The 24,974-nt window shown below is 44.7% G+C and overlaps 1 protein-coding gene across 1 annotated transcript; it reads right to left on the bottom strand.

Annotated features, from left to right (window-relative positions):
* Nucleotides 1–12,381: 12,381 nt before the first annotated feature.
* On the bottom strand, nucleotides 12,382–14,362 carry LOC141134927 (E3 ubiquitin-protein ligase TRIM39-like). The gene has a single exon (XM_073624359.1). It carries the CDS (start codon nucleotides 14,360–14,362, stop codon nucleotides 12,791–12,793), a length of 1,572 nt encoding a protein of 523 aa, XP_073480460.1. The 3' UTR covers nucleotides 12,382–12,790.
* Between the last annotated feature and the right edge of the window lie 10,612 nt (nucleotides 14,363–24,974).

The following is a 24,974-nucleotide window of genomic DNA, read 5'->3' as shown; positions in this document are numbered from 1 at the left end:
AGGCTTGTGGTGATATTCACCGTTTAAAGAGGAAACAATCACAGATCCAGGTCACCACCATCACAATTCTGGGTCTGAACCGTACTGGTCATCGGCAAGTTCACAGTAAAACATTCGGATGAAGTTCACATGGAGGGAAGGAGGACCAAAGGGTATCCACGTACTCACACCATGACACCAAAAATTAAAGAAAGGTTCCACACAGTGTGATATTGTTTAAAAATTAGATTTTAATAAAATGAGGGTAAACAGGAACACTCACATTTCAAATGTAGATAAAAGGGCTCTTACAGAGACATGGATTACCGCAATGATGTTGGCAGGACTCGACCCTGAAAGGGTTAATGGTCAGGTACGCCCCTCCTTTGCTCGAGCTGGACTCTGTTGGACACCAGGAGATTTCCTCGATCGATCGGGTATTCAAGAAACCATACACAAGGATGGATTAATCAAGAATATGCTATATTACAGGACATTCACATGTTATATGGGGTGACAACATTATACATCAGTAGGGGCAGACTAAGATACAGTCCCCTAGTCTAACCAATCACAAGAGTACAAATATCACAGGTTAAATGTTTTATGACATATATATTTGCATAAGTATTCTGCTCAGAGATATACTAAAAAGTCCCTTATCTAAATATACTCTTAACATTACCTAAACTTATCAGAATATAAAGCCGAGGTGTGAGGTACGCAATGTCTCTTGACAATGTTCTGAGATAAGTCTCACTTATGACCACAAGCGGCTTCCTGCTAGCTGCGGCTGGCTGGAACATTCTGTTACAGGAAATACATGTTTTCTGCAAATAAGCCTTGCATAAAGCTAAAACATAATAAGAGTTCAACTTATGGCAACACTTTAACATTACAATCATATGAGCATAAGGGAAACCATTTTCCTTACAATCCCTCCTTTGATCATGGGGAACGCAGTTCCCCCTTGATCACTCATGCTCAGAGTACCATCTTTGTTCTGAGTAGAACATAGCCATGGTGGTTTCGGGTTCAGGCTGGGGTTTTAAATTATCCACCAGATCAGGCACTCTGCCAGTCAGATAAAAGACAAATTTGACAGTAGCATAGGCAGCTATTCCCAGTAAAACAATCATTATGAGTATCATGCCCGCTTTCTTAAAGAAATTCATTATGCTTTCCCAGAAGGATCCAAACCAACCTCCTACGCCTGCAAAAGGATTCCAAGAATCCCCTAGTCTCCTCATCTGTTCTTGCAGTTTTGATCTCTCTTCCTGGTGTCCCTTCATGATCTCATAATAATCTGGAACCTCTAAGTCCTCAGAGGGTTTGGTTAAATTATTCATGTAAGTACAAGACAAGCTTTTATCCCCTGTAACATCACATAGTCCAGTTAATACCATCATCATCCTTTCCTGCCTCTGTTTAATGATCTCTTGTTCAAAGAGTATCTTCCTAAGCTCTTCATTCATCAGTCCTATATCTAGGGGGGTTTTATTCATCCATGAATCAACTAGTTGGCCAAATTCATCTACCTTTGTGAGAGCATTGCACATTCCCAGCCCTCCCACTGATGCAAATTCTTTGTCCTACCAGGTTGTAATCTCCCTCTTGTGTCTCCCAAATTCTAAATGTCCATGTGCTGGTATCATCTCAACTGGGGATTTACCATCTGTTGTTCCCTGCTCCCCTGATACCCCGCCATGTCCTCCCTGCTCCCCTGATCCCCCGCCATGTCCTCCCTGCTCCCCTGATCCCCCGCCATGTCCTCCCTGCTCCTCCAGTCCCCCGCCATGTCCTCCCTGCTCCTCCGGTCCCCCGCCATGTCCTCCCTGTTCCTCCGGTCTCCCGCCATGTCCTCCCTGCTCCTCTGGTCCCCCGCCATGTCCTCCGTGCTCCTCTGGTTCCCCTCTGTCTCAGATCTGTCAGGATGGAGAGTGGAGGAAGGCGCTGGTAAATCAACAGAGTCCCTCACTACACTAGGTGCCCCCAGTAGAGTCCCTTCTTACATCAGGTGCTCCCAGCAGAGTCCTTCCCTACACCAGGTGCCCCCAGCAGAGTCCCTCCCTACACCAGGTGTCCCCAGCAGAGTCCCCCCTTACATCAGGTGCCCCCAGCAGAGTCCCTCCCTACACCAGGTGCCCCCAGCAGAGTCCCTCACTACACCAGGTGTCCCCAGCAGAGTCCCTCCTTACATCAGGTGTTCCCAGCAGAGTCCCTCCTTACATCAGGTGTCCCCAGCACCTGATGGCTCTGCCTCTCGTCGGATAATCATGCATGGTTTGAACTCTGCCGCCATTACAGAAGACCAGCTCTCGTGTAACAGGTCACTCACCCAGGAGAGGAAATAAGAGGCGGAGCATGGGTGGCTGCCAATAGAATTAGAGCTGTCACCAACCCCCCCCCCCAAAAAAAAATAAGAAATCGAACAAGCTACACACTTTTCCTTACAGACAGGCCTGTGATTGGATGAAACTTTACTTATACCCCCCCCCCCCCCCCCATAATACATACACTATATTGCCAAAAGTATTGGGACGCTTGCCTTTACACACACATGAACTTTAATGACCCAAAAAGAAAATGCAGCGCTTACATATACAGTTAAAAAATAATGATAATATATGTGTGACCAAATATAACACAATATGAGTGTAAAAACACAAGTGGGATATAAAAACAAAAAAATGAATGAATAAACAGTGTCCACCAATGTGAAAAAAGTGCACAAAACAGGAGAGGAAGGGTTGAGTGAAAAAGTCCCGGTGTCAATAGACACGGTCAGTAAGGCCACTTTCACACTGAGGCGCTTCTAAGCTGCCAGTAAAAACACTGAGCGCTTTTGAAGAGCTTTTCAGGCGCTTTTGAAGAGCTTTCCATTCATTTCAATGGAGAGGGGAGTTTTTCACAGCCCTGCCAGCGCACTGCCCCAGTGTGAAAGCATTCATTGATTTTAATGAAAATAAGTTTTCGCAAGCTTTTTAGGCGCTGTTTTTAGCGTGAAGGCGCCTGAAAAGCGCCTCAGTGTGAAAGTGGTCTTAGTTGACATCACAGGAGGCATCAGTGGGAACAGGAGGCATCAGTGAAAACATGACAGAAAGGGGATCTTGCAAGAGGAACCACCACCAATTGTGTGAAGGCTTACCGGAAACAGTGGACTTAAAGGGGCATATACCTCTTAAGTCATGCAGGCTTGTGGTGATATTCACCATTTATAGAGGAAACAATCAAAGATCCAGGTCACCATCATCACATTTTTTTTTTAAATTTTGGCTGGGGTTCCCCTTAATATCCATACCAGACCTGAAGGGCCTTGTATGGAATTTAGGGGGACTCCCACATCATTTTTTTTTTTACATTTTGGTTCGGGGTTGCCCTGTGGGGAATTCCCATGCCGTTTTTATCAATGAACTTCTATGTGTATTGTCGGCAATGCAATAGCCGCGGTAGTTTTAAATGTGTTTTTTCCTTCAAAATGTCATTTTGCTGTCAGACTGTTCTAAACACGGGAAACATGCGCCTCTTTACAGGCACACTATAGACACCCCCCAGGTATGAAATTTAAAGGGATATTACACTTTTATTGTTTGACTTTAAGCATTATTAAAATCACTGCTCCTGAAAAAACGGCCGTTTTTAAAACTTTTTTTTTGCATTGATTCATGTCCCCTGGGGGAGGACCCAGGTCCCCAAACACTTTTATTGACAATAACTTGCATATAAGCCTTTAAAATTAGCACTTTTGATTATTCATGTTCGTGTCCCATAGACTTTAACGGTGTTCGCGTGTTCGAACGAACTTTTTTCCTGTTCGCATGTTCTGGTGCGAACCGAACAGGAGGGTGTTCGGCTCATCCCTAGTGATGGGAGTCATTTGCTTGAAGCTAGTATACACCCAAGGTATCCATTAAAACATCGTAACAAGAGAGAGTTATTCCTTTAGAAGGATATGGCCTGGGCATGGTTCCCTTCCTGGGCAGGATGGGGAATAGATTTGATGAAAAGGTTGAATAATTATTTAGGAATTATTGCAGAGATGATGGAAAAGAACTCTGATGACATTTCTAAACTTAATGTTGAAACTAGGGCTATTAGAAAACAACTAGAATTGCATGACTTAGCCATTGAAAGCATGAGTTCAGCCCTTACAGGATTATGTGAAATGACTGAGGATTATGAATGTTGTACTTGGGTACACAATACTAGTATAGAGGTACCAGACTATTATGATGTGATAGCTCAGCATAGAAAAGAGGTGTCCTAGCTGCAACAAGAGGCTCGCAACATAGCCCAGACCTGGAGTCCTTTTGGAAATGTTATATTTGGATTTGGAGGGATATTCTCTTGGATAAGGGATATTGCCATAATTTTAATCATTATTGTGTTCTTTTTCCTTTTCCTTTATCTTGTGTATAAGCTTATTATGTGCCTTATTAATAGAGCCACTTGCATTTTAGATCCCTCATCTCCCAATAAAACTTATCTCAGTATGTATCATCAGATGTAGGCTGAGAATACCACCATGATAAGGAAGTGAGATCATACATTTATGATCAAAGAGGGGATTGTAAGGATATTTTAGCTTGCTGTCCACCATTTTACCTATAAAAATATGTATCCATCTTAGAATAATATGTATATGTGACGTCTATCAAACGTTAGTTTCAAATTCTTGTAAATCATATGATTTCCCCGAAATGACGCATGAAGTCCTTTCTTGTTGACAGTTTCTGTATAAAGAAATTATGTTCTATTTTTGGTTAGTTAAATGTCTGTATGTCTGTAAATTTAGCATATATTAATGAAGGGGTTGGACTTTTGTTGTGATGTCATGTTGGTTATATAAGTGAAAATGCGGAAGTAAAAGATTGGATCACACAGCCTTGTGTGTGTCATAATTTCTTGTCGGAATGATCTCCAGATCTGAATGGGTTTTAGGGGAACACTCTAATCAGGATATCATACGAGGGTTCACTTGCTTTTAGAACATACATACACTACCAACAGTAAAAAAATAAATAAATAAAAAATAAAAAACTACTGACACAGTCCACTGTCACATGACATAAAAAAATGTATCGGTAATCGGTATTGGCGAGTACTTGAAAAAAAGTATCGGTACTTGTACTCTTGAAAAAGTGGTATTGGTGCAACCCTAGTACTAATTATAACCACCTGGTGCAATTTCAGTATTCTATTGAGGACAGTTGCTGTGTTTGCACCCCTTTGGAAATATATATATATATATATATAATAAGGGGGTGCCTAATACTGTACTTGTATGCAAATGTGAGATATTCCGTAGACATGTGCACACTAAAATATTTTGTTTCGGCATTCCGTTTTCGTCCGAAAAATAAATTTACGGTATTTAGTTACTCCCGAAATTCGTTTTTATTTATTTTGTTTCGTTAAAAATTGCATTCGTCTGAAAATCCGAAATAGTTAAGGTCAAATCTGTCTTTGAAGGCTTATGGTGTCTGTCGCATGTTCAAAGAAGATTCGACGAAGCAGCTAAACTGTACGATGCCGCAATCCTACATTTCCCCTTACAAGCTATAGTAGAATTCTAATGTTGTATGACACTCGTAATAATTATATTTATTAACCACTTAGCAACCAGCCCATAGCCGAATGACGACTGCAGGGCGGTTGGATAACTCCGGGAGGGTGTACAGTGACGTCCTCCCAGAATCCTGCTCTCGCACCTGGGGCGCGCACCCGAGAACATCCGTGACCGCCGGGTCCAGAGGACTCGACGCATCACGGATCACGGTAAATGGCTGCTGATCGCGGCCGTTTACCATGTGATCGCTCCGTCCAATGACAGAGCGATCACATGTAAACAAACCGGCGTCATGTCATGACACCGGTTCCTCTCTCCCCTCTGTGTATATATCAGTACAGTGCAAGGGGAGAGGGGGAGGGATCGGATTGCAGCAGCGCTATGGGCTGGATCTGTAGTGCCCACATCGCTGCTCAGTGATAAATGCAGTCACATCCAGCCATCCATCCATCCTCAGCCATCCATCCATGCTCAGCCATATTCTAATACCCTGCACTACTCTGCAATACTCTGCAATACCCTGCAATACTCTGCAATACGCCGCAATACTCTGCAATACCCTGCAATACTCTGCAATACCCCGCAATACTCTGCAATACCCTGCCATACTCTGCCATACCGAGCCATACTCTGCCATACCCAGCCATACTCTGCAATACTCGGTGATACCCAGCCATACTCTGCCATGCTCTGCCATACTCTGCAATACTCGGTGATACCCAGTCATACTCTGCCATATCCAGCCATATCCAGTCATACTCAGTGATACCCTGCAATACCCTGCCATGCTCAGCCATACTCTGCCATACTCTGCCATGCTCAGCCATACTCGGATGTACTCGGCCTCTGTATGTGGCCAGGCTGTGAAAGTCTCACACATGTGGTATCGCCGTACTCAGGAGGAGGAGGAGAATCTATTTTGGGGTGTCATTTTTGGTATGTACATGCTATGTGTTAGAAATATTATATAAATGGACAACTTCGTGTTAAAAAAATGCGTTTTAACCACTTCCCGCCTGCCGTCATATGACGTCCTTGATTTTGTGCGGGGATATCTGAATGATGGGTGCAGCTACAGGCATCATTCAGATATCAGCTTTTTCAGCCAGCGATTCCCTACACCATAAGAATGATCATAGTGGCTGTTTCACCGTTTGACCGTTCTTACGGGAGGCGAGAGGGGATGCCCCCCCCTCCCGCCGCTCTCCGGTGCTTCTACCGACTCACCGCTATGATCAAAGCCAGGATTGTTTTTTTTTTTTATTTCAGGCTTCCCAGCCAAGACCCCATATCACACTGTAAAGAGGACCTGTCATGCCATATTCCTATTACAAGGGATGTTTGCATTCCTTGTAATAGGAATAAAAGTGATCAAAAAATTTATTTTTTGGAAAAAAGTACAAGCAAAAATAAATAAAGTAAAATGAACAATAAAAAAAAAAAAAAAAATTAAAGCGCCCCTGTCCCTGTTTGCTCGCATGCAGAAGCCAACGCCTACGTAAGTCCCGCCCACATATGAAAACGGTGTTCAAACCACACATGTGAGGTATCGCTGCGATCGGTAGAGCGAGAGCAATAATTCTGGCCCTAGACCTCCTCTGTAACTCAAAACATGTAACCAGTAAAAAAATTTAAAGCGTCACCTATGGGGATTTTTAAGTAGCGAAGTTTGGCGCCATTCCACGAGCGTGTGCAATTTTGAAGGGTGACATGCTGGGTATCTATTTACTCAGCGTAACTTCATCTTTCACATTATGCAAAAATATTGGGCTAACTTTACTGTTTTGTTTTTCTTTAAAGCACAAAACTGTTTTTTTTTCCAAAAAAACACGTTCAAAAAATTGCTGCGCAAATACTGTGCGAGATAAAAAGTTGCAACGACCGCCATTGTATTCTATAGAGCCTTTGCTAAAAAAAACATATATAATGTTTTGGAGTTCTATGTAAATTTCTAGCAAATAAATGATGATTTTTACATGTAGGAGAGAAATGTCAGAATTGGCCTGGGTGCTCCAGAACGCCTGAAGGTGCTCCCTGTATGTTGGGCCTCTGTTTGTGGCCACGCTGTGTAAAAGTCTCACACATGTGGTATCGCTATACTCGGGAGTAATAGCAGAATGTGTTTTGGGGTGTAATTTGTGGTATGCATATGCTGTGTGTGAGAAATAACCTCCTAATATGACAATTTTGTGCTACAAAAAAAAAGAAAAAAAAATCTTCATTTTGCAAAGAATTGTGGGGAAAAAATGACAACTTCAAAAAACTCACCATGCATCTTTCTAAGTACCTTGGAATGTCTTCTTTCCAAAAAGGGATCATTTGGGGAGTATTTGTACTTTTCTGGCATGTTAGGGTCTCAAGAAATTAGATAGGCCGTCAGTACTTCAGGTGTGATCAATTTTCAGATATTGGCACCATAATTGGACTCTATAACTTTCACAATGACCAAATAATATCCACCAATTTGGGATATTTTTACCAAAGATATGTAGCAGTATAAATTTTGGCCAAAATATATGAAGAAAAATTACTAATTTGCAAAATGTTATAACAGAAACAAAGAAAAATGCATTTTTTACAGAATTTTCGGTCTTTTTTCATTTATAGCGCAAAAAATAAAGAACCCAGTGGTGATTAAATACCACCAAAAGAAAGCTCTATTTGTGTGAAAAAAAGGACAAAAATTTCATATTTGCGTAGTGTTGCATGACTGAGTAATTGTCATTCAAAATGTGAGAGCACCGAAAGCTGAAAATTGGTCTGGTTATTAGGGGGGGTTTAAGTGCCCAGTGGTCAAGTGGTTAATTATTATTATTACTAGTCAATCAACATTAGAATTATTCTATAGCCTATGGGCGGAGCATTTGACCATAAATGTCCGCTCACGGTGACTGCTTCGTCAAATCTTCATGTTGAATCTTTTCTCTCTATGTCGAATAATCTTGGACTAATAGAGTTAAGGTTAGGCACATTCGACCACAGGTTCGATGGACACAGATCGCTATTGTCAGTGTCATGTCGAATCCTCTATCTATATCGAACTGTTGTCGCAACTAAAATGAAAATAAAGCATTTGTTTATGTCGGATCTTTCGGTTTTTGGATTCTGCAAGTTCGTTATCGTTTGTTAAAATGATAACGAAAATACTCGAAATTCGGACGAAATTGAATGCACATGTCTAATATTGAGTGAGCCAATCACAGCGGCAGGAAATGACATTTCTGGGGGTGTTCTGTACACCAGGTTTCCATAGTGCATTGAATAATTGCTGTGTAAAATACAAATACTCCAGTGGATATAGTGCCAATATGGGGCAGATAGACACAAGTTGTAGGATAGAAACGGTATCTAGCAATGTGCAGAGGGTTCATCCAGAATTTGTAGCCACACCCCTTTAGCACCTGATGGGTTTTATATATGTATAAGATATTGGGATCTGAGCACAGGTATGAAGGGGAGGAAAGACGAGAAATCCATACCGGAATCAAACATGGAATTGTTTTGTTTTTATTTATTTTTTTCATTAAAGATTAACAAAAAATGCATTCATAAAGAAAAATATAATACAGGTTAAATTGTCTGCAAATTACATGACATAAATAAAAGCCAATTCACATATGTCCTATATTTCTGCATTATTCTTTTAGACCAGAGGTCCCCAATTCCGGTGCCAGTCTGTGGCCTGTTGGAGCCGCAACACTCAAGGGGGGTGCACTGGTAAGACCTGTGAGCTGACTTCAGGCAACACGGCTGTATGCCCCCCAACCCCCCTGAAGTGACAGGCTGCCCCCCATTCTGTCTTCCAGGAACCTGGTCCCTGGTGCCGGGGAGGTTGGGGACCGCTGATTTACACCATTGAGAGTTTCTTGTAATTTTTTATTTTCAAAACAAAAAAGTGAAAAAATTACAAATGATAGAAAATTATACAGAAAAAGAGGAAATGATTGATTGTGTGTGGAGAGCCCCATAAACATTTGGGTATGCACTGAAGATCAATCTGGATATTTGCAGCTATAAGACATCAAACAAGCCACATACTTTTCCTTACAGACAGGCCTGTGATTGGATAAAACCTTACTTACACCTCCCCCCTTAATACATACACTATATTGCCAAAAGTATTGGGACGCCTGCCTTTACACACACATGAACTTTAATGACCCAAAAGGAAAATGCAGCGCTTACATATACAATTGAAAAATAATGATAATAATATATGTGTGACCAAATATAACTCAATATGAGTGTAAAAACACAAGTGGGATATAAAAACAAAAAAATGAATGAATAAATAGTGTCCACCAATGTGAAAAAAGTGTACAAAACAGGAGGGGAAGGGTTGAGTGAAAAAGTCCCGGTGTCAATAGACGCGGTCAGTAAGTTGACATCACAGGAGGCATCAGTGAGAACATGACAGAAAGGGGATCTTGTGAGAGGAACCACCACCAATTGTGTGAAGGTTTACCGGAAACAGTGGACTTAAAGGGGCATATACCTCTTAAGTCATGCAGGCTTGTGGTGATATTCACTGTTCACAGTAGAAACAATCACAGATCCAGGTCACCACCATCACAATTCTGGATCTGAACGGTACTGGTCATTGGCAAGTTCACAGTACAAGATTCGGATGAAGTTCACATGGAGGGAAGGAGGACCAAAGGGTATCCACGTACTCACACCATGACACCAAAAATTAAAGAAAGGTTCCACATAGTGTGATATCGATTAAAAAATTGATTTTAATAAAAAGAGGGTAAACAGGAACACTCACATTTCAAATGTAGATAAAAGAGCTCTTACAGAGACATGGATTAGTGCAATGATGTTGTCAGGACTCGACCCGATTCGTTTTGTCTGCTTAGACATCATCTGGGGTTTACACACACATGAACTTTAATGACATCCCAGTCTTAGTCCGTAGGGTTCAATATTTAGTTGGTCCACCCTTTGCAGCTATAACAGATTCAACTCTTCTGGGAAGGCTGTCCACAAGGTTTAGGAGTGTGTCTATGGGAATGTTTGACCATTCTTCCAGAAGCCCATTTGTGAGGTCAGGCACTGATGTTGGATAAGAAGGCCTGGCTCTCTCTAGTTGATCCCAAAAGTTTTCTATTGGGTTGGGTTCAGGACTCTGCGCAGGCCAGTCAAGTTCCTCCACCCCTAATGCACTCATCCACATTATATTACTAAAAGTATTGGGCCACCTTTCCAAATCATTTGGTGGAGGGGGGATTATGGTGTGGGGTTGTTTTTCAGAGGTTCGAATTGGCCCCTTAGATCCAGTGAAGGGAGCTCTTAAGGCGTCAGCATACCAAGACATTTTGGACAATTTCATGCTCCTAACTTTGTGGGAACAGTTTGGGGATGGCCCCTTCCTGTCCCAACATGACTGCACACCAGTGTACAAAGCAAGGTCCATAAAGACATGGATGAGCTTGTGGTGGAGGAACTTAACTGGCCTGCATAGAGTCCTGACCTCAACCCGATAGAACGGCTTTGGGGTGAATTATAGCAGAAACTTCGTGTCCACATCAGTGCCTGACCCCACAAATGCACTTCTGGAAGAATGGTCAAACATTCCCATAGACACACTCCTAAACCTTGTGGACAGCCTTCCTAGAAGAGTTGAAGCTGTTATAGCTGCAAAGGGTGGGCCAACTCAATGTTAAACCCTACGGACTAAGATTGGGATGCCATTAAATTTCATGTGCGTGTAAAGGCAGGTGTCCCAATACTTTTGGTAAGATAGTGTAGTATGTGACCAAAACATTAATGTATGTCCTATCCCAATATGACACCAACCTTCTTCTAGAATTACTCTACTAATTAAAGTGGTATAATAAACCCGAAACCAAAAATTGAATATATTGCATCTTACCAATCATTAGATGTGGCGGCTGCATTCGGTTTATTTTTTTTAGGCTTTTTCCCCTCTGTTTTCACCTGGTGATCTGGCCAGTAACAAACCTACTTTATTAGAGCGCCCCAATTATTCATAAAAATGTACATAAATTTTTTTCAAAATTAAATTAAAACTTGAGTAGAAACACCAGCCCCCTGCCAGGAACCCTTGCCACGTGTGGAAGCAGTGGTCTCCCTGCAGAGATCTGACACACCCTCTGTTGAGTCAAATCTAGATCTCTCCAATTCGTAAAGCTCATACTCCCTGTTAATTGGCTGTGACTAGTTGTGACTCAGCAATGGGCATGTTGGACCTCTGCAGAGAGACAGCTGCTTCCACACAGAGATCAAGGGTTCTTCTTTGAAGCATTTTGGCAGGGCGAAGACTTTTCTACTTAGGCTGTGGCTGCTTTCTAAAAAAAAAAAAAAAAAACAACTTTGCACAGTTTTTGGTTTGAAGCCCTTGGAATGTATTTATCAGATTTAACCTGTTGGTGCCGTCAGTATGCAAATATGCCGCCTCTCAGAGGGTGAGCCTTGGTACTGAGCGGCTGCATATTTGTGTGCAATATGGCAAATACAGCTGTGCCAAGAGTGCGCGCCCAGTGCCGCCACATTTCTGGTGGCAAACAGAAAGCTCCTGACCGCTGCTTTGCGATCGGGAGCTTTCCAATCCTGTGACCCCCCATGACAGCCAATCACAGCGGTCACATCATAAGCCCCGCACCACCTCCTGCCACCCTAAACCCCTTAAAGGGCTGGGAGGCGCTGGCACCAAGGGGTTAAGCTGAAAGTTCTATTGGGATTTATTGACATCACAAAGTTCAAGAACTCTGATTGGATTAAGATGAGACATTAATAAAAACATGTTCTGGTGTAAATTTCCAGGGGGCGACATAGAGCACTGCAGAGCTCAGACCCCCGACCCTGTATAGAGGAGATAGATGACAGACGTTTCCGTTTTGTTCTCTTTTCTCACTCTAACCCTAAACTTTATCTCCCCTCCCCCACATTTCTGGGGGTTCAGTCCTCCTGAGAGGGGTACACCCGGTCACACAATAATGTTACTTTGTACATCAACAAACCAAAAAACATCTCACAACTACAGTATAAACTGACTTCTTCTATTCTACTCATTTATTTCCTCTATTACATTGCAGATCAGCATGATTTTGTAGCACGGCCTCCTATTTCTGTAACCCTGTACCCTGATTTGTACTGTACCCCAAACTACAATAAAAGAGACACTGACTGGAGTCCCCACCATCTGCCCCATTGGATGAATATTTAACCGATCTGACCCTCCCTTACTATGATGTCATCAGTCTCGGGGCGGAGCTCTCACATCTCCCGTTTCCCCCCACAGATCTTTATACAACCTCCCCATACACCTAACCCAGCATGGAGGGGCTCAGTGAATGTGGTGGTGAAGGTGTGGAGATGTCGGATCGGGTCACACAGATCATAAAAGGAGATCCGTCCGGCCTCATAATCCAGATATATCCTGACTCTGTTACTGGAGAGATTGGTGGGTAAGGGGATCGATTTACTGTCATGTATCACCAAATACTGATTACAATTCCTGTACAATCCCCAGGACTTCTTATTACTTCCAATCCTTGACTGCAGTCCTCTCCTGTCTATACTGGGGTAACACATCCCAACTCTCCATCTATCTGATCCCCCGACATCCACTTCCCAGTAATGTCTTCCTGAGGAGAAACTCCGACTGCTCAACACCTGAGGATAATTCTGAAATCTCTCTGGTGTTTCTGGATGATTCTGGTTTCTATCTGACCTGGATACAGTTTTCCTGTCATCTGATATCTGTAGATCATTATGAGCTGTGTTTACATCTAGTAATATGTCTGCAGCTCCCTGTATATAGGAGTATACATTTACCTCTGTTATTATATCAGATAAACCTGTGTGTAAGACCCCCGCCACATCCAGACGCCCTCCATCATGGAGGAGTTCCTCATGTCTCTCTCTGTCCTCATTATCTCCATCCTCAGTATCACACAAGTCACCTGTGTCTGATTCCTGTAAGACAGTCAGTGGATCCGTCATGTTACACAGCTCCTCAATGTGACGTATCTTCCTGGACAGCTCCTCCTTCTTTATTTCCAGATCCCGGATGGAGATGGAGATCCGCTCTGCCCTCCCGGAGATCTCCCTCAGGACTCTCTTCTCCAGGTCTTCCAGACGTCTCCTGAGATCTCTAAACAGGGCAGTGACTCTCTCGGTGTCACCAGGTGCTTCTTCTTCTACTTTCCTCCTGTGTTCCTGCAGACTCTGGACTCTTTCCTCCATCTCCTCTCTCTTTGTCAGAAGTTTCTGCAGAACATTCCTCAGTGTCTCCTTCTTCTTCTCAGAAGCCTCATCCAGTGACTCCATCTCATGTCCTTTATGTTCTCCAATCAGACAGCAGGACACACACACGTATGTATGATCTTTACTGCAGAAATACTTCAAAACTTCCTTATGGACGGAGCATTTCCTGCTCTCCATGGACAAGGTGGGGTCACATACGACGTGTTCTGGGGACTTTTTGTGGACTCTTAGGTGTTTATCACACAGAGAAACCTCACAGTGCAGACAGGATCTAACAGCAGGTACAAGAGAGTCCACACAGTAAGTACAGAAGACCCCGGACTCCTCCCGATCTGGCTGAGTAGACAGGAAATTCTCCACTATGTTACGTAGTGTTATGTTCCTCTTAAGTGCAGGCCGATCCTGAGACTTCTCTCTGCATTCAGGACAGGAATATCCTCCAGACCCCTCCTGTGTATCCAACACACGATCAATACAGACCCGGCAGAAGTTGTGTCCACATCTCAGGTTTACGGGATCGTTATAAATGTTCAGACAGAAGGAACATTTCAACTCGGCTCTCAGATCAGCAGACGCCATCGCTGACAGCAGATGAGGAATTGAAACTAAAATCTCTGACACCAGGGAAGTATGCAGTTAGGAGGGTCACGTCCTCTACACAGGGTGAGGCTGGGCTGTGACTTGTACTGTATTCATAGAAATAGTTACATGGAGGGACACAGATAATAAAAACATCTCCTGTAGGACAATGTTCATCTCCTGGGAATATAACAGACATCTTTGTATTTATACAATATACTGCATACAGATAGTTTGTTACCAGTCAGCGTACCTCTGTTACCTCCCTCCCAGTAACAGAATGAAACCTGCCCAACACCTAGTGCGGGTCTTATGTGTGTCCTATGTTGACTCTTCATCAGTGTTAATTTCGTAAACGTTTTCGACAAAAAATGTTAGTCAGCGGCATTTTTTTACAGTGACGAAAACAAAAAGTACACCACATTTTCATCCACTGACAAAAACTTTGATGAAAATCAATTACGTTTTCATTAACCACTTACAGACCGGAGGATTTGACTGCTCAATGACCAGGCCATTTTTTTCGGCACTGCGTCTCTTTAACTGACAATTGCGCAGTTGTGCGACGGTGTTCCCAAACAAAAATGACGTCCTTTTTTTACCCACAGAGCTTTCTTTTGGTGGTATTTGATCACCTCTGCAGTTTTTATTTTTTGCGCTATAAACAAAAAAAGAGCGACAAATTTGAAAAAAAAAAAACAATATTTTTTACTTTTTGCTATAATAAATATCACCAAAATTGTTTTTAAAAAACAAATTTTTTCATAAGTTTAGGCCGATACGTATTCTTCTACATATTTTTGGTAAAAAAATTGCAATAAGTGTATATTGATTGGTTTGCGTAAAAGTTATCGCGTCTACAAGCTAGGGAAAAGATTTATGGCATTTTTATCATTTTTTTTTTTTTTTTTACTAGTAATGACAGTGATCTGCGATTTTTAGCGGTACTGTAAATTAGACACTTTTGACACATTTTTGGGGCCATTGACATTTATACAGCAATCAGAGCATTAAAAATGCACGGATTACTGTGTAAATGTCACTGGCAGGGAAGAGGTTAACACTAGAGGGCGATCAAGGGGTTAAATGTGTGTTCGCTCAGTGTGTTCTAACTGTGAGGGGATAGGACTGACTAGAGGAGGAGATATATCGTTGTTCCTACTTAGTAGGAACAAACAATATGTCTCATCGCTCCTTTCAGAACATGGATTTGTGTGTTTACAACACAAATCCCCGTTCTTGCTCTCGTGCACACGATCACGCATGGACGGCGGCAATCGCGCCCACCGGCCATGCACTTTGGGTTCCCCATCGTGCAGCGCGCGTGCACCTGCTATCACCCTTAAAGGTACAGATTAGGGATGAGCTTCGTGTTCGAGTCGAACCCATGTTCGACTCGAACATCGGCTGTTCGGTCGTTCGCCGAATTGCGAACGATATGGGCCGTTCACGCCAAATTCGTGTGGCGCGTCACGGCCCATAATTCACTGCGGCATCGCAGTGCATTGCTTGCTGATGATTGGCCAAGCATGCACTATGACCCGCATGCTTGGCCAATCACAGCGCCGCCTTAACAGAGAGCCGTAATTGGCCAAAGCCAAGGAGGCTTTGGCCAATTATGGCTCAGGGGATTTAGTACACGCCCCACACTATATAAGGCCACCTGCACGGCGGCCCTGTGCAGTGTGTTCCGGTGTGCTGAGAAATAGAGAGAGAGAGAGAGACAGTGTCATTTCATTTGAGTTAGCTAGATTAGGCAGGACAGTCAGTCAGTTAGCTGCACTTAAAGTGTATTGTGTATATATATGCATCCCAGGTGTTGCATATATATATATACACTGTATTCAGTTTAGCTAGATCCGTTCCTGTTATCTTCTAGACTATTTACATTTAGTGCAGTGCGTCCTGCTCACAGTGTTCAGCTAGATCCGTTCCTGTTATTTTCCTACTGACAGGTAGGCTTGTCTTGTTACAGTATATAAAGCTACCTGAAGAAAATTGCTGGTGTTCTTTTGATCCTATTAGTACCACAGTCAGGCAGCTAGACTATTTACATTTACTGCAGTGCGTCCTGCTCACAGTGTTCTGCTAAACCTACAAGTTAGTGGGGTGCGTCCTGCTCACAGTGTTCTGCTAAACCTACAAGTTAGTGGGGTGCGTCCTGCTCACAGTGTTCAGCTAAACCTACAAGTTGGTGGGGTGCGTCCACCTCACAGTGTTCAGCTAAACCTACAAGCTAGTTGGGTGCGTCCTGCTCACAGTGTTCAGCTAGATCCGTTTTGTTATCTTCTTACTGACAGGCAGGCTTGTCTTGTTACAGTAAATACAGCTACCTGAAGAAAATTGCTGGTGTTCTTTTGATCCTATTAGTACCACAGTCAGGCAGCTAGACTATTTACAGTTAGTGCAGTGCGTCCTGCTCACAGTGTTCAGCTAAACCTACAAGTTAGTGAGGTGCGTCCACCTCACAGTGTTCAGCTAAAGCTACCTGTAGAAGGTTGGTGGTGTTCTCATACTACAGGCAGGCAGTTGATTTTGCTAGCTGCAGTATCAGTACATATATATATATATATATATATATATATATATATATATATATATCCCAGCTTAGTGCAGCTACAGGCCATTAGTATGTCTGGAAGGCCAAGAAGGAGAGGCAGACAGTCACAAGCCAATAAGAGAGGGCAAGCAGGCTCTGTGTCTAGTGCTGGTCGTGGAGACGGTGCATCCTCATCAGCACGTGGCCATGGGACACGCTAGGCCTTTTTTTCGGCAGCTGGCCATGTTGAGCCGCAACATGCGGAAGACTTGGTCGAGTGGATGACCAAGCCGTCCTCATCCTCCTCATCCTCTCTCACCCATGCCCAGGGTACTTTGTCTGGCAAAGCAGCGGCCTCTTCCCTCGGCTCAATGTCATCAGTGACTCCTTCCCTAGCCCCACCATGTCCTCCTGTGGAGTCCCTCGAACAGTTTGACCACAGTGTTGGGTACATGCTCCAGGAGGATGCCCAGCATTTGGAAGGCTCTGATGATGATACTGAGCTTGATGAAGGCAGTAACATGAGCACGGACAGAGGGGGTGCCCAAGAAGGTTAGCAATCTGGCAGTCATGCTCCCCCTGCTGCAGCATACTGCCAGGTTTGATCCAGTGATGAGGAGGGAGGGGATGATGAGGTCACTGACTCAACGTGGGTGCCTGATAGGAGAGAGGAGGAGGAGGAGGACGCGGCACATCACCAACGAGGCAGGATGCCCTCCAGGGGCCAGCCTAAGGGCAGCACATTGACTGCATCACACCCCAAGTGCAGGGCGCTGCAGTCTCTGCGCGTTATTCAAAAAGTTCTTTGGTGTCGGCCTTTTTTGAGACGAGTGCATCAGATTGCACCGCTGATTGCACCGCTGCTATTTGCAACATATGTCTCATAAGCGTATCTCACGTGGCCAAAACATCTCCCGCTTGGGTACCACATGCTTGACCAGACATATGTTGACCTGCCATGCAGTTCGTTGGCAAGCGTATCTAAAAGACCCACACCAAAGAACAAAGAGGACCTTTCCTTGCTCCTCATCAGCTGAGATTTCCAACCCCACTAGACCTTCAGTCCTCTCTGAGACCTGCACTGAGAGGAATGAAGGTGTAGAATTAGGTGTGTCACAGCCAAGTACTTGTGGGCAATCTGCTTTTGGTACACAGACGTCAGATTGTACCAGACAAATTTCCCTGCCCCAGCTGCTGCACCGCCGAAAGAAGTTTGCTCCCAGCCATCCACATGCCCAGCGGTTGAATGCTAGCTTGGCAAAATTGCTAGCACTTCAACTGCTGCCTTTTCAGTTGGTAGACTCTGCCCCCTTCCGTGAGTTTGTGGAATGTGCGGTTCCTCAGTGGCAGGTACCCAAACGCCACTTTTTCTCACGGAAGGCGATTCCGACTCTCTACCAGCATGTGGAAGGCAATGTCCATGCCTCGCTGGACAGGGCGGTCAGCGGTAAGGTGAATATTACCGCTGACTCATGGTCCAGCAGGCATGGACAGGGACGTTACCTAAATTTCACGGCGCATTGGGTGACTCTGCTGGCAGCTGGGAAGGATGCAGGACAAGGTGCAGTAGTGTTGGAGGTTGTTCCGCCACCACGCCTCCAAAATGCTAATGATTGTGACACACCTCTCTCCTCCACCCCCTCCTCTTCTTCTTCCTCCATGGCCTCTTCCTCGGAACCAGCGGTGCTCCGTAGTCATTCAAGGGGCTACACAAGTACGCAGGCCAAAAGATGCCATGCGGTGCTTGAGCTGGTGTGCTTTGGGGACAGGAGCCACACTGGGGCAGAGGTTCTGTCAGCTCTGCAGGGGCAGGTTCAGAGGTGGTTGACGCCACGCCAACTTAAGGCAGGAATGGTGGTTTGCGACAATGGCACCAACCTCCTCTCTGCCCTCCGACAGGGACAAATGACCCATGTGCCCTGTTTGGCTCACATCCTTAACTTGGTGGTGCAGCGGTTCTTGGGCAGGTACCCGGGCTTACAGGATGCCCTGAGGCAGGCCAGGAAAGTCTGTGTGCATTTCCACCGGTCATATAATGCCAGTGCTCGGCTGACGGACCTCCAAAAGGAGTTTAACCTGCCCAAGAACCGCCTAATCTGTGACATGCCCACCAGGTGGAACTCAACATTGGCCATGCTGCAGCGGCTGCAGAGAGCCATCAATGAGTACCTGTGCGACTATGGCACCCGGACAGGGTCAGGGGAGCTTGGTTTTTTTCCCCACGCCAGTGGGCCATGATCAGGGATGCATGCACTGTCCTGTCACCATTTGAGGAGGCCACGAGGATGGTGAGCAGTGACAGTGCATGCATCAGTAACACTGTCCCCCTTGTCCACCTGTTGGAGCACACGCTGCGTGGAATAATGGACAGGGCACTTGAGGCAGAATAGAGGCAGGAAGAGGAGGACTTCCTTAGCTCTCAAGGCCCCCTTTATCCAGACAGTGTTCCTGCGTGCCCGCCGATCACACAGGAAGAGGACGAGGAGGAGGAGGAGGAGGAGGAGGAAGATTGTGTCAGTATGGAGGTGGAGCCTGGCACTCAGCATCAGCAGCAGTCTTTAAGGGATCAGTCCCAAGAAACACATGCACTTGTACGTGGCTGGGAGGAGGTGGCTGCGGACCATGTCGTCCTTAGTGACCCAGAGGACTCCGGACCGAATGCCTCAGCAAACCTACCCTGCATGGCCTCCCTGATCCTGCAAAGCCTGCGTAAGGATCCTCGTATTCGTGGTATCAAGGAGAAGGACCAATACTGGCTGGCAACCCTCCTTGATCCACGTTACAAGGGTAAGGTTGCGGACCTTATCTTGCCATCGCAGAGGGAGCAGAGGATGAAACATCTTTGGGAGGCCTTGCAGAAAGGTCTGTGCAACGCGTTCTCAGAGACTGGGAGGTTACAAACTCCTGTTTCTGGACAACGTGTTGCTGAGGCTTCGGTTAGTCAAAGAAGGAGCGGTGGAGAAGGTGGCCGTCTGACCGATGCGTTCAGACAATTTTTTGGTCCTCAGCCCCAAGGTATGATCAGTTCCAGCAACCATCGCCAGCGTCTGTTTTACATGGTGCAGGAATACCTAGGGGCAAGATCAGATTTGGACACCTTTCCCACCGAAAATCCTCTGGGTTACTGGGTCTTGAGGATGGATCACTGGCCAGAGCTTGCACAGTATGCAATTGAGCTACTGGCCTGTCCTGCATCCAGCGTTCTTTCGGAACGCACATTCAGTGCTGCTGGAGGCATGGTAACCGATCACAGGGTGCGTCTGTCCACTGACTCGGTCGATCGACTGACCTTCATAAAAATGAATCAGTCTTAGATCACCACCAGCTACCAAGCACCTGATGCTGATGTAACCGAATAATTTTTTTTGAAATCTCAGATCCCTTCAAAGACTGCCTATGCTGATGCTGAGTGACTATCCCTGAGTAATTATGCTCTTCCTCCTCAATCATCACGCTGATAGCTTGTAAGAACATTTTTGGTTCTGGGCGCCACCACCAGTGCCTAAGGCACAATTTTTCAGCCCCTGTTTAACAGGGGCGTGTAATTACAATTTTTGATGTAATACTTTGCAGCAGGGCTCGTTCCTGCATTCCAACTAGAGTGTCTGTGAGGGGTTGCAGTGTTGTGGCACCAGCACCAGTGCCTAAGGCCCATTTTTTCTGCCCCTGTTTACCAGGGGTGTGTAATTACAATTTTTGATGCAATACTTTGCAGCAGGGCTCGTTCCTGCGTTCCAACTAGAGTGTCTGTGAGGGGTTGCAGTGTTGTGGCACCTGCACCAGTGCCTAAGGCCCAATTTTTCTGCCCCTGTCTAACAGGGGCGTGTAATTCCAATTTTTGATGCAATACTTTGCAGCAGGGCTCGTTCCTGCGTTCCAACTAGAGTGTCTGTGAGGGGTTGCAGTGTTGTGGCACCAGCACCAGTGCCTAAGGCCCATTTTTTCTGCCCCTGTTTAACAGGGGCGTGTAATTACAATTTTTGATGCAATACTTTGCAGCAGGGCTCGTTCCTGCGTTCCAACTAGAGTGTCTGTGAGGGGTTGCAGTGTTGTGGCACCAGCACCAGTGCCTAAGGCCCAATTTTTCAGTCCTTGTTTAACAGGGGCGTGTAATTACAATTTTTGATGCAATACTTTGCAGCAGGGCTCGTTCCTGCGTTCCAACTAGAGTGTCTGTGAGGGGTTGTAGTGTTGTGGCACCAGCACCAGTGCCTAAGGCCTAATTTTTCAGCTCCTGTTCAACAGGGGCATGTAATTACAATTCTTGATCTAATATTTCACAGCAGGGCCCTGTGAGGGCTTACAGTGTTGTGGCCACAGCAACACCTAAGGCCCAAATTTCTGCTGAGTATATAGGGCAGGACCCTACTTTCAAACAACTAACTTACAAACGACTCCTACTTGCAAACGGAAGGAGACAACAGGAAGTGAGATGAAATCTACCCCTAGGAAGGGAAATTCTCTCCTGTAAGAGTTAATATGGGAAAAACATTTCTCCTTTCCACTGATGCTTTCCAATCCTTGTTCCACAAAAAAACCCAAATTTTCAAAAAACATTTTTCATTGGGACAAAAAGTGAGGTGAAATCTTCTGAAGAGGAGGAAAGACAGCAAAACAAATGTCACAGGGGTGATAACCCTTCCCTATGTTTTCCAAAAAGCTTACAAAAGATTTTTTGGCTGGAGCTAAACATGTTAAAAATGTACCCGTTCAAAATTACAAAGAGATTCTACTTAACAACAAACCTACAGTCCCTGTCTTGTTTGCACCGCCTGTATACTGCTGTTCAGAGTATATAGTGCCTGGTGGCCCCACACCTTTCCTTATTTTAATTTGGGTGCGGGGTTCCCCTTAATATCCATACAAGACCCAAAGGGCCTGGTAATGGACTGGGGGGTACCCATGCCGTTTGTCTCACTGATTTTCATCCATATATGAGATTTTTTCCTTTAAAAATGACATTTGGTGCAGGGACTGTTCTAAACACGGGAAACACATGTCACTTTACAGGCATACTATAGACACCCCTCAGGTACGATATTTAAATGAATATTTCACTTTTTTTTTTTTTACTTTAAGCATCATTAAAATCACTGCTCCCGAAAAAACGGCCGTTTTTAAAAGTTTTTTTTGCATTGATACATGTCCCCTGGGGTAGGACCCGGGTCCCCAAACCCTTTTTAGGACAATATCATGCAAATTAGCCTTTAAAATGAGCACTTTTGATTTTGAACGTTCGTGTCCCATAGACGTCAATGGGGTTCTAACGTTCGTGCGAACTTTCGGTCCGTTCGCAGGTTCTGGTGCGAACCGAACCGGGGGGTGTTCGGCTCATCCCTAGTACAGATGTATCCATACGTTGATTCGCAGGAACGAACCACTTTGCCACTGTATATCGACTTAAGCCAGTCGAGAAGTGGTTAACAAACGAAAATGAAATGATATTGTGAGGCAGGGACGTTTACCCTCATGAACTTCTGGTTTCCACAGAGCTCCATCCTCTTCTGCTTCCAGCAAGCAAGCGTCTCGAGTCCGTAGCGTGCTTCGCTTAGCAGCATTTAGCAGGCTGTGCAGCCAGCATTACAGGCCTCCGAGTCCTCAGACGACCGATGTTGTGGATGGCCTTGTATGTCGTGGTTAGCATTTTAAATTTTACATGGTGGGGTAGGGGAAGCCAGTGAAGGGATTGGCAGAGAGGAGCAGCAGTCACGGATCGATTAGTGAGGTGTAGGAGTCTAGCAGCAGCATTCATAATAGACTGAAGGGGGGATAGCCTGAGTAAGAGAGATGGCCATTAATGAGAGAGTTGCAGTAGTCAAGGCGGGAAATAATTAAGGAGTGAATAAGTTGCTTTGTGGTGTCATTAGTCAGGAAGGGTCGAATTCTGGAGATCTGGCGGAAGTTAAGGTGGCAGGATTTAGCCAGTGATTGGATGTGGGGGCTGAAGAAGAGGTTAGAGTCAAGGATTACACCCAGCACCCTGGCATGTGTGAAGGGACCAGTGGTTGTGCTGTTGATCTTGATGGTCAAGTCATGGGGGGGACCGGGAAGGAGGAAACATAACAAGCTCAGTTTTAGAAAGATTGAGTTTGAGAAAGTGGTGTGACATCCATACCGATATGTCATTCAGTAAGTTTGAGATCCGTGAGGAGATCAAGGGGGTAAGTATAGGAGTGGAGAGATAGATCTGGGTGTCATCGGCGTAGAGGTGGTATTGGAAGCCATGGAAGGTTATCAACTGGCCCAGGGAAGATATAGAGTGAGAATAGGAGGGGCCCAAGGATGGAGCCTTGCGTTACCCCAACAGAAAGAGGAAGAGGAGTGGAGGAGATGGAGTTGTAAGTGACAGTGAAAGTGCGCTGAGATAGGTAGGAGGAGAACCAGGATAAAGCAGAATCACGGAGGGCAATGGAGTGTAGTTTGATGAGGAGGAGCAGGTGGTCAACTGTGTCGAAGGCAGCAGAGAGGTCTAAGAGTATGAATATGGAGTAATGGCCTTCGGTTTTAGCAGTTAGTAGGTCATTGGAGAGTTTTAGTAGGGCAGTTTCAGTGGAATGTTGTGGACAGAAGCCGGACTATAGGGGGTTGAGAAGGTTGTTGTCCTTGAGGTAGTGACTCATTCGGTCATGGGCAAGGCGTTTGATGAGCTTGGAGGCAAATGGGAGCAGGGAGATGGGTCTTAAGTTATTCAAACAGGTGGGGTCTAGTGAAGGTTTTTTATTATGGGGGTAACCAGTGCATGTTTGAGCAGGGAAGGAAAGGTGCCGGAGGAGAGGAAGAAGTTGAACATGTGGGTTAGGGGGTTTAGGATAGAGCGGGAAGGTGGTCGCAGTAATTGTGAGTGGAGTTTATTAACATCATCGGTGGTAACTTGGCAGAAGGAGGAGAGTATTGAGTGTGGTGTTGAAGCTGATGTGTTGGGTAGGGGAGGAAGTTGATTCCTGGATATCTCCTTGCATATCGTGTCGATTTTGCTTTTGAAATGGTTGGCAATCTGTTGAGCGGCAAGCAAGTTGGTGGGTGGGGGCAGTGGGGGGTGAAGTAAGGAATTAAGGGTAGAAAAGAGTTGACAAGGTTTGGATGAGAGGGTTTTGATGAAAATGTTGTAGTAGGTTTGTTTAGTACTGTGGAGGCAGGAGTTGTATTTGAGAAGGGCAGATTTGTAGAGGGTAAAGTCTTGCAGGGATTTAGATTTACGCCATGCTCGCTCAAGAGCACGGCTGCATCTCTTGAGACTTCTGGTGTCATCTGTTTGCCAGGGTTGTGGCAGATGGGGCCTGGTTCTGCGTGTAGAAAGAGGAGCAACTACGTCTAGGGAAGATGAGAGCGTGTTGTTGTAGATGGAAGTGGTTGGGTCTGGGCAGAACAGGAGTGCAATTTTGACGTAAAGGCCACCAGTAGCAGAATGAAGAAGGGAAGGGTTGAGGTTGCAAAGGTTTCTGCAGGTATTTTCCGGTTCTGCACATATCAACTAATAAGCTGAAGTAGTCCAGGAGTATCTCAGGAGATGCCACGGCAGGGGGTTCCGGCTGTGTGGCAGTAATTGGTAAGGACAGTTCCTGAGGTCAAGCGTCTGTCTCATCCTGAGAGGGTATGGCTCATCTTCAGTCAGCTGCTCAACCCCTAGTCCTTCAGGGGAGGCCCACCCTTGGTTAGAAGTGCTGTTGTCTCCTTTTGTAAATGGAGCCAAGTGTATGCAAATAAAAAATGTATTTATTGTTATCTATAGACAAACTAAAAAAAAGATTTTTCTCCTAATTTGGAAAATATTTCTTTTTAAAAAAGCAATTGTAAAAAACAAAAACAAAACAAACATTATTTTCTATAGTTTAAATGACACTAAAATTATGCTTCTGTTACAACTATGGCAATGGTTATTTGCATATGGAAAAGGGGCTTTATTAGTAATTTTTTTTATTTAAAAAAATGAAAGAAGTATACTGTTTTTGGATGTGATCTTCATGGGTATATGGGTGAATATGTTAATTTATAGTACTTATAAAGTTCCAAGTGTATATATGAATATGCTATCTACGTGTTGTGAGTGGAACTTGTGTAAATACAAAATGTTTA

Source organism: Aquarana catesbeiana, linkage group LG03 (genome assembly GCF_042186555.1).
Source record: "Aquarana catesbeiana isolate 2022-GZ linkage group LG03, ASM4218655v1, whole genome shotgun sequence".
Lineage (NCBI taxonomy): Eukaryota > Metazoa > Chordata > Amphibia > Anura > Ranidae > Aquarana > Aquarana catesbeiana.
Note: the sequence above shows the minus strand (reverse complement) of the source record. Positions and strands in the feature narration are given on the sequence as shown.

What these genes read in the sequence shown, in the direction of transcription:
- LOC141134927 (XM_073624359.1), bottom strand. Translation starts at nt 14,362, where the DNA reads ATGGCGTCTGCTGATCTGAGAGCCGAGTTGAAATGTTCCTTCTGTCTG.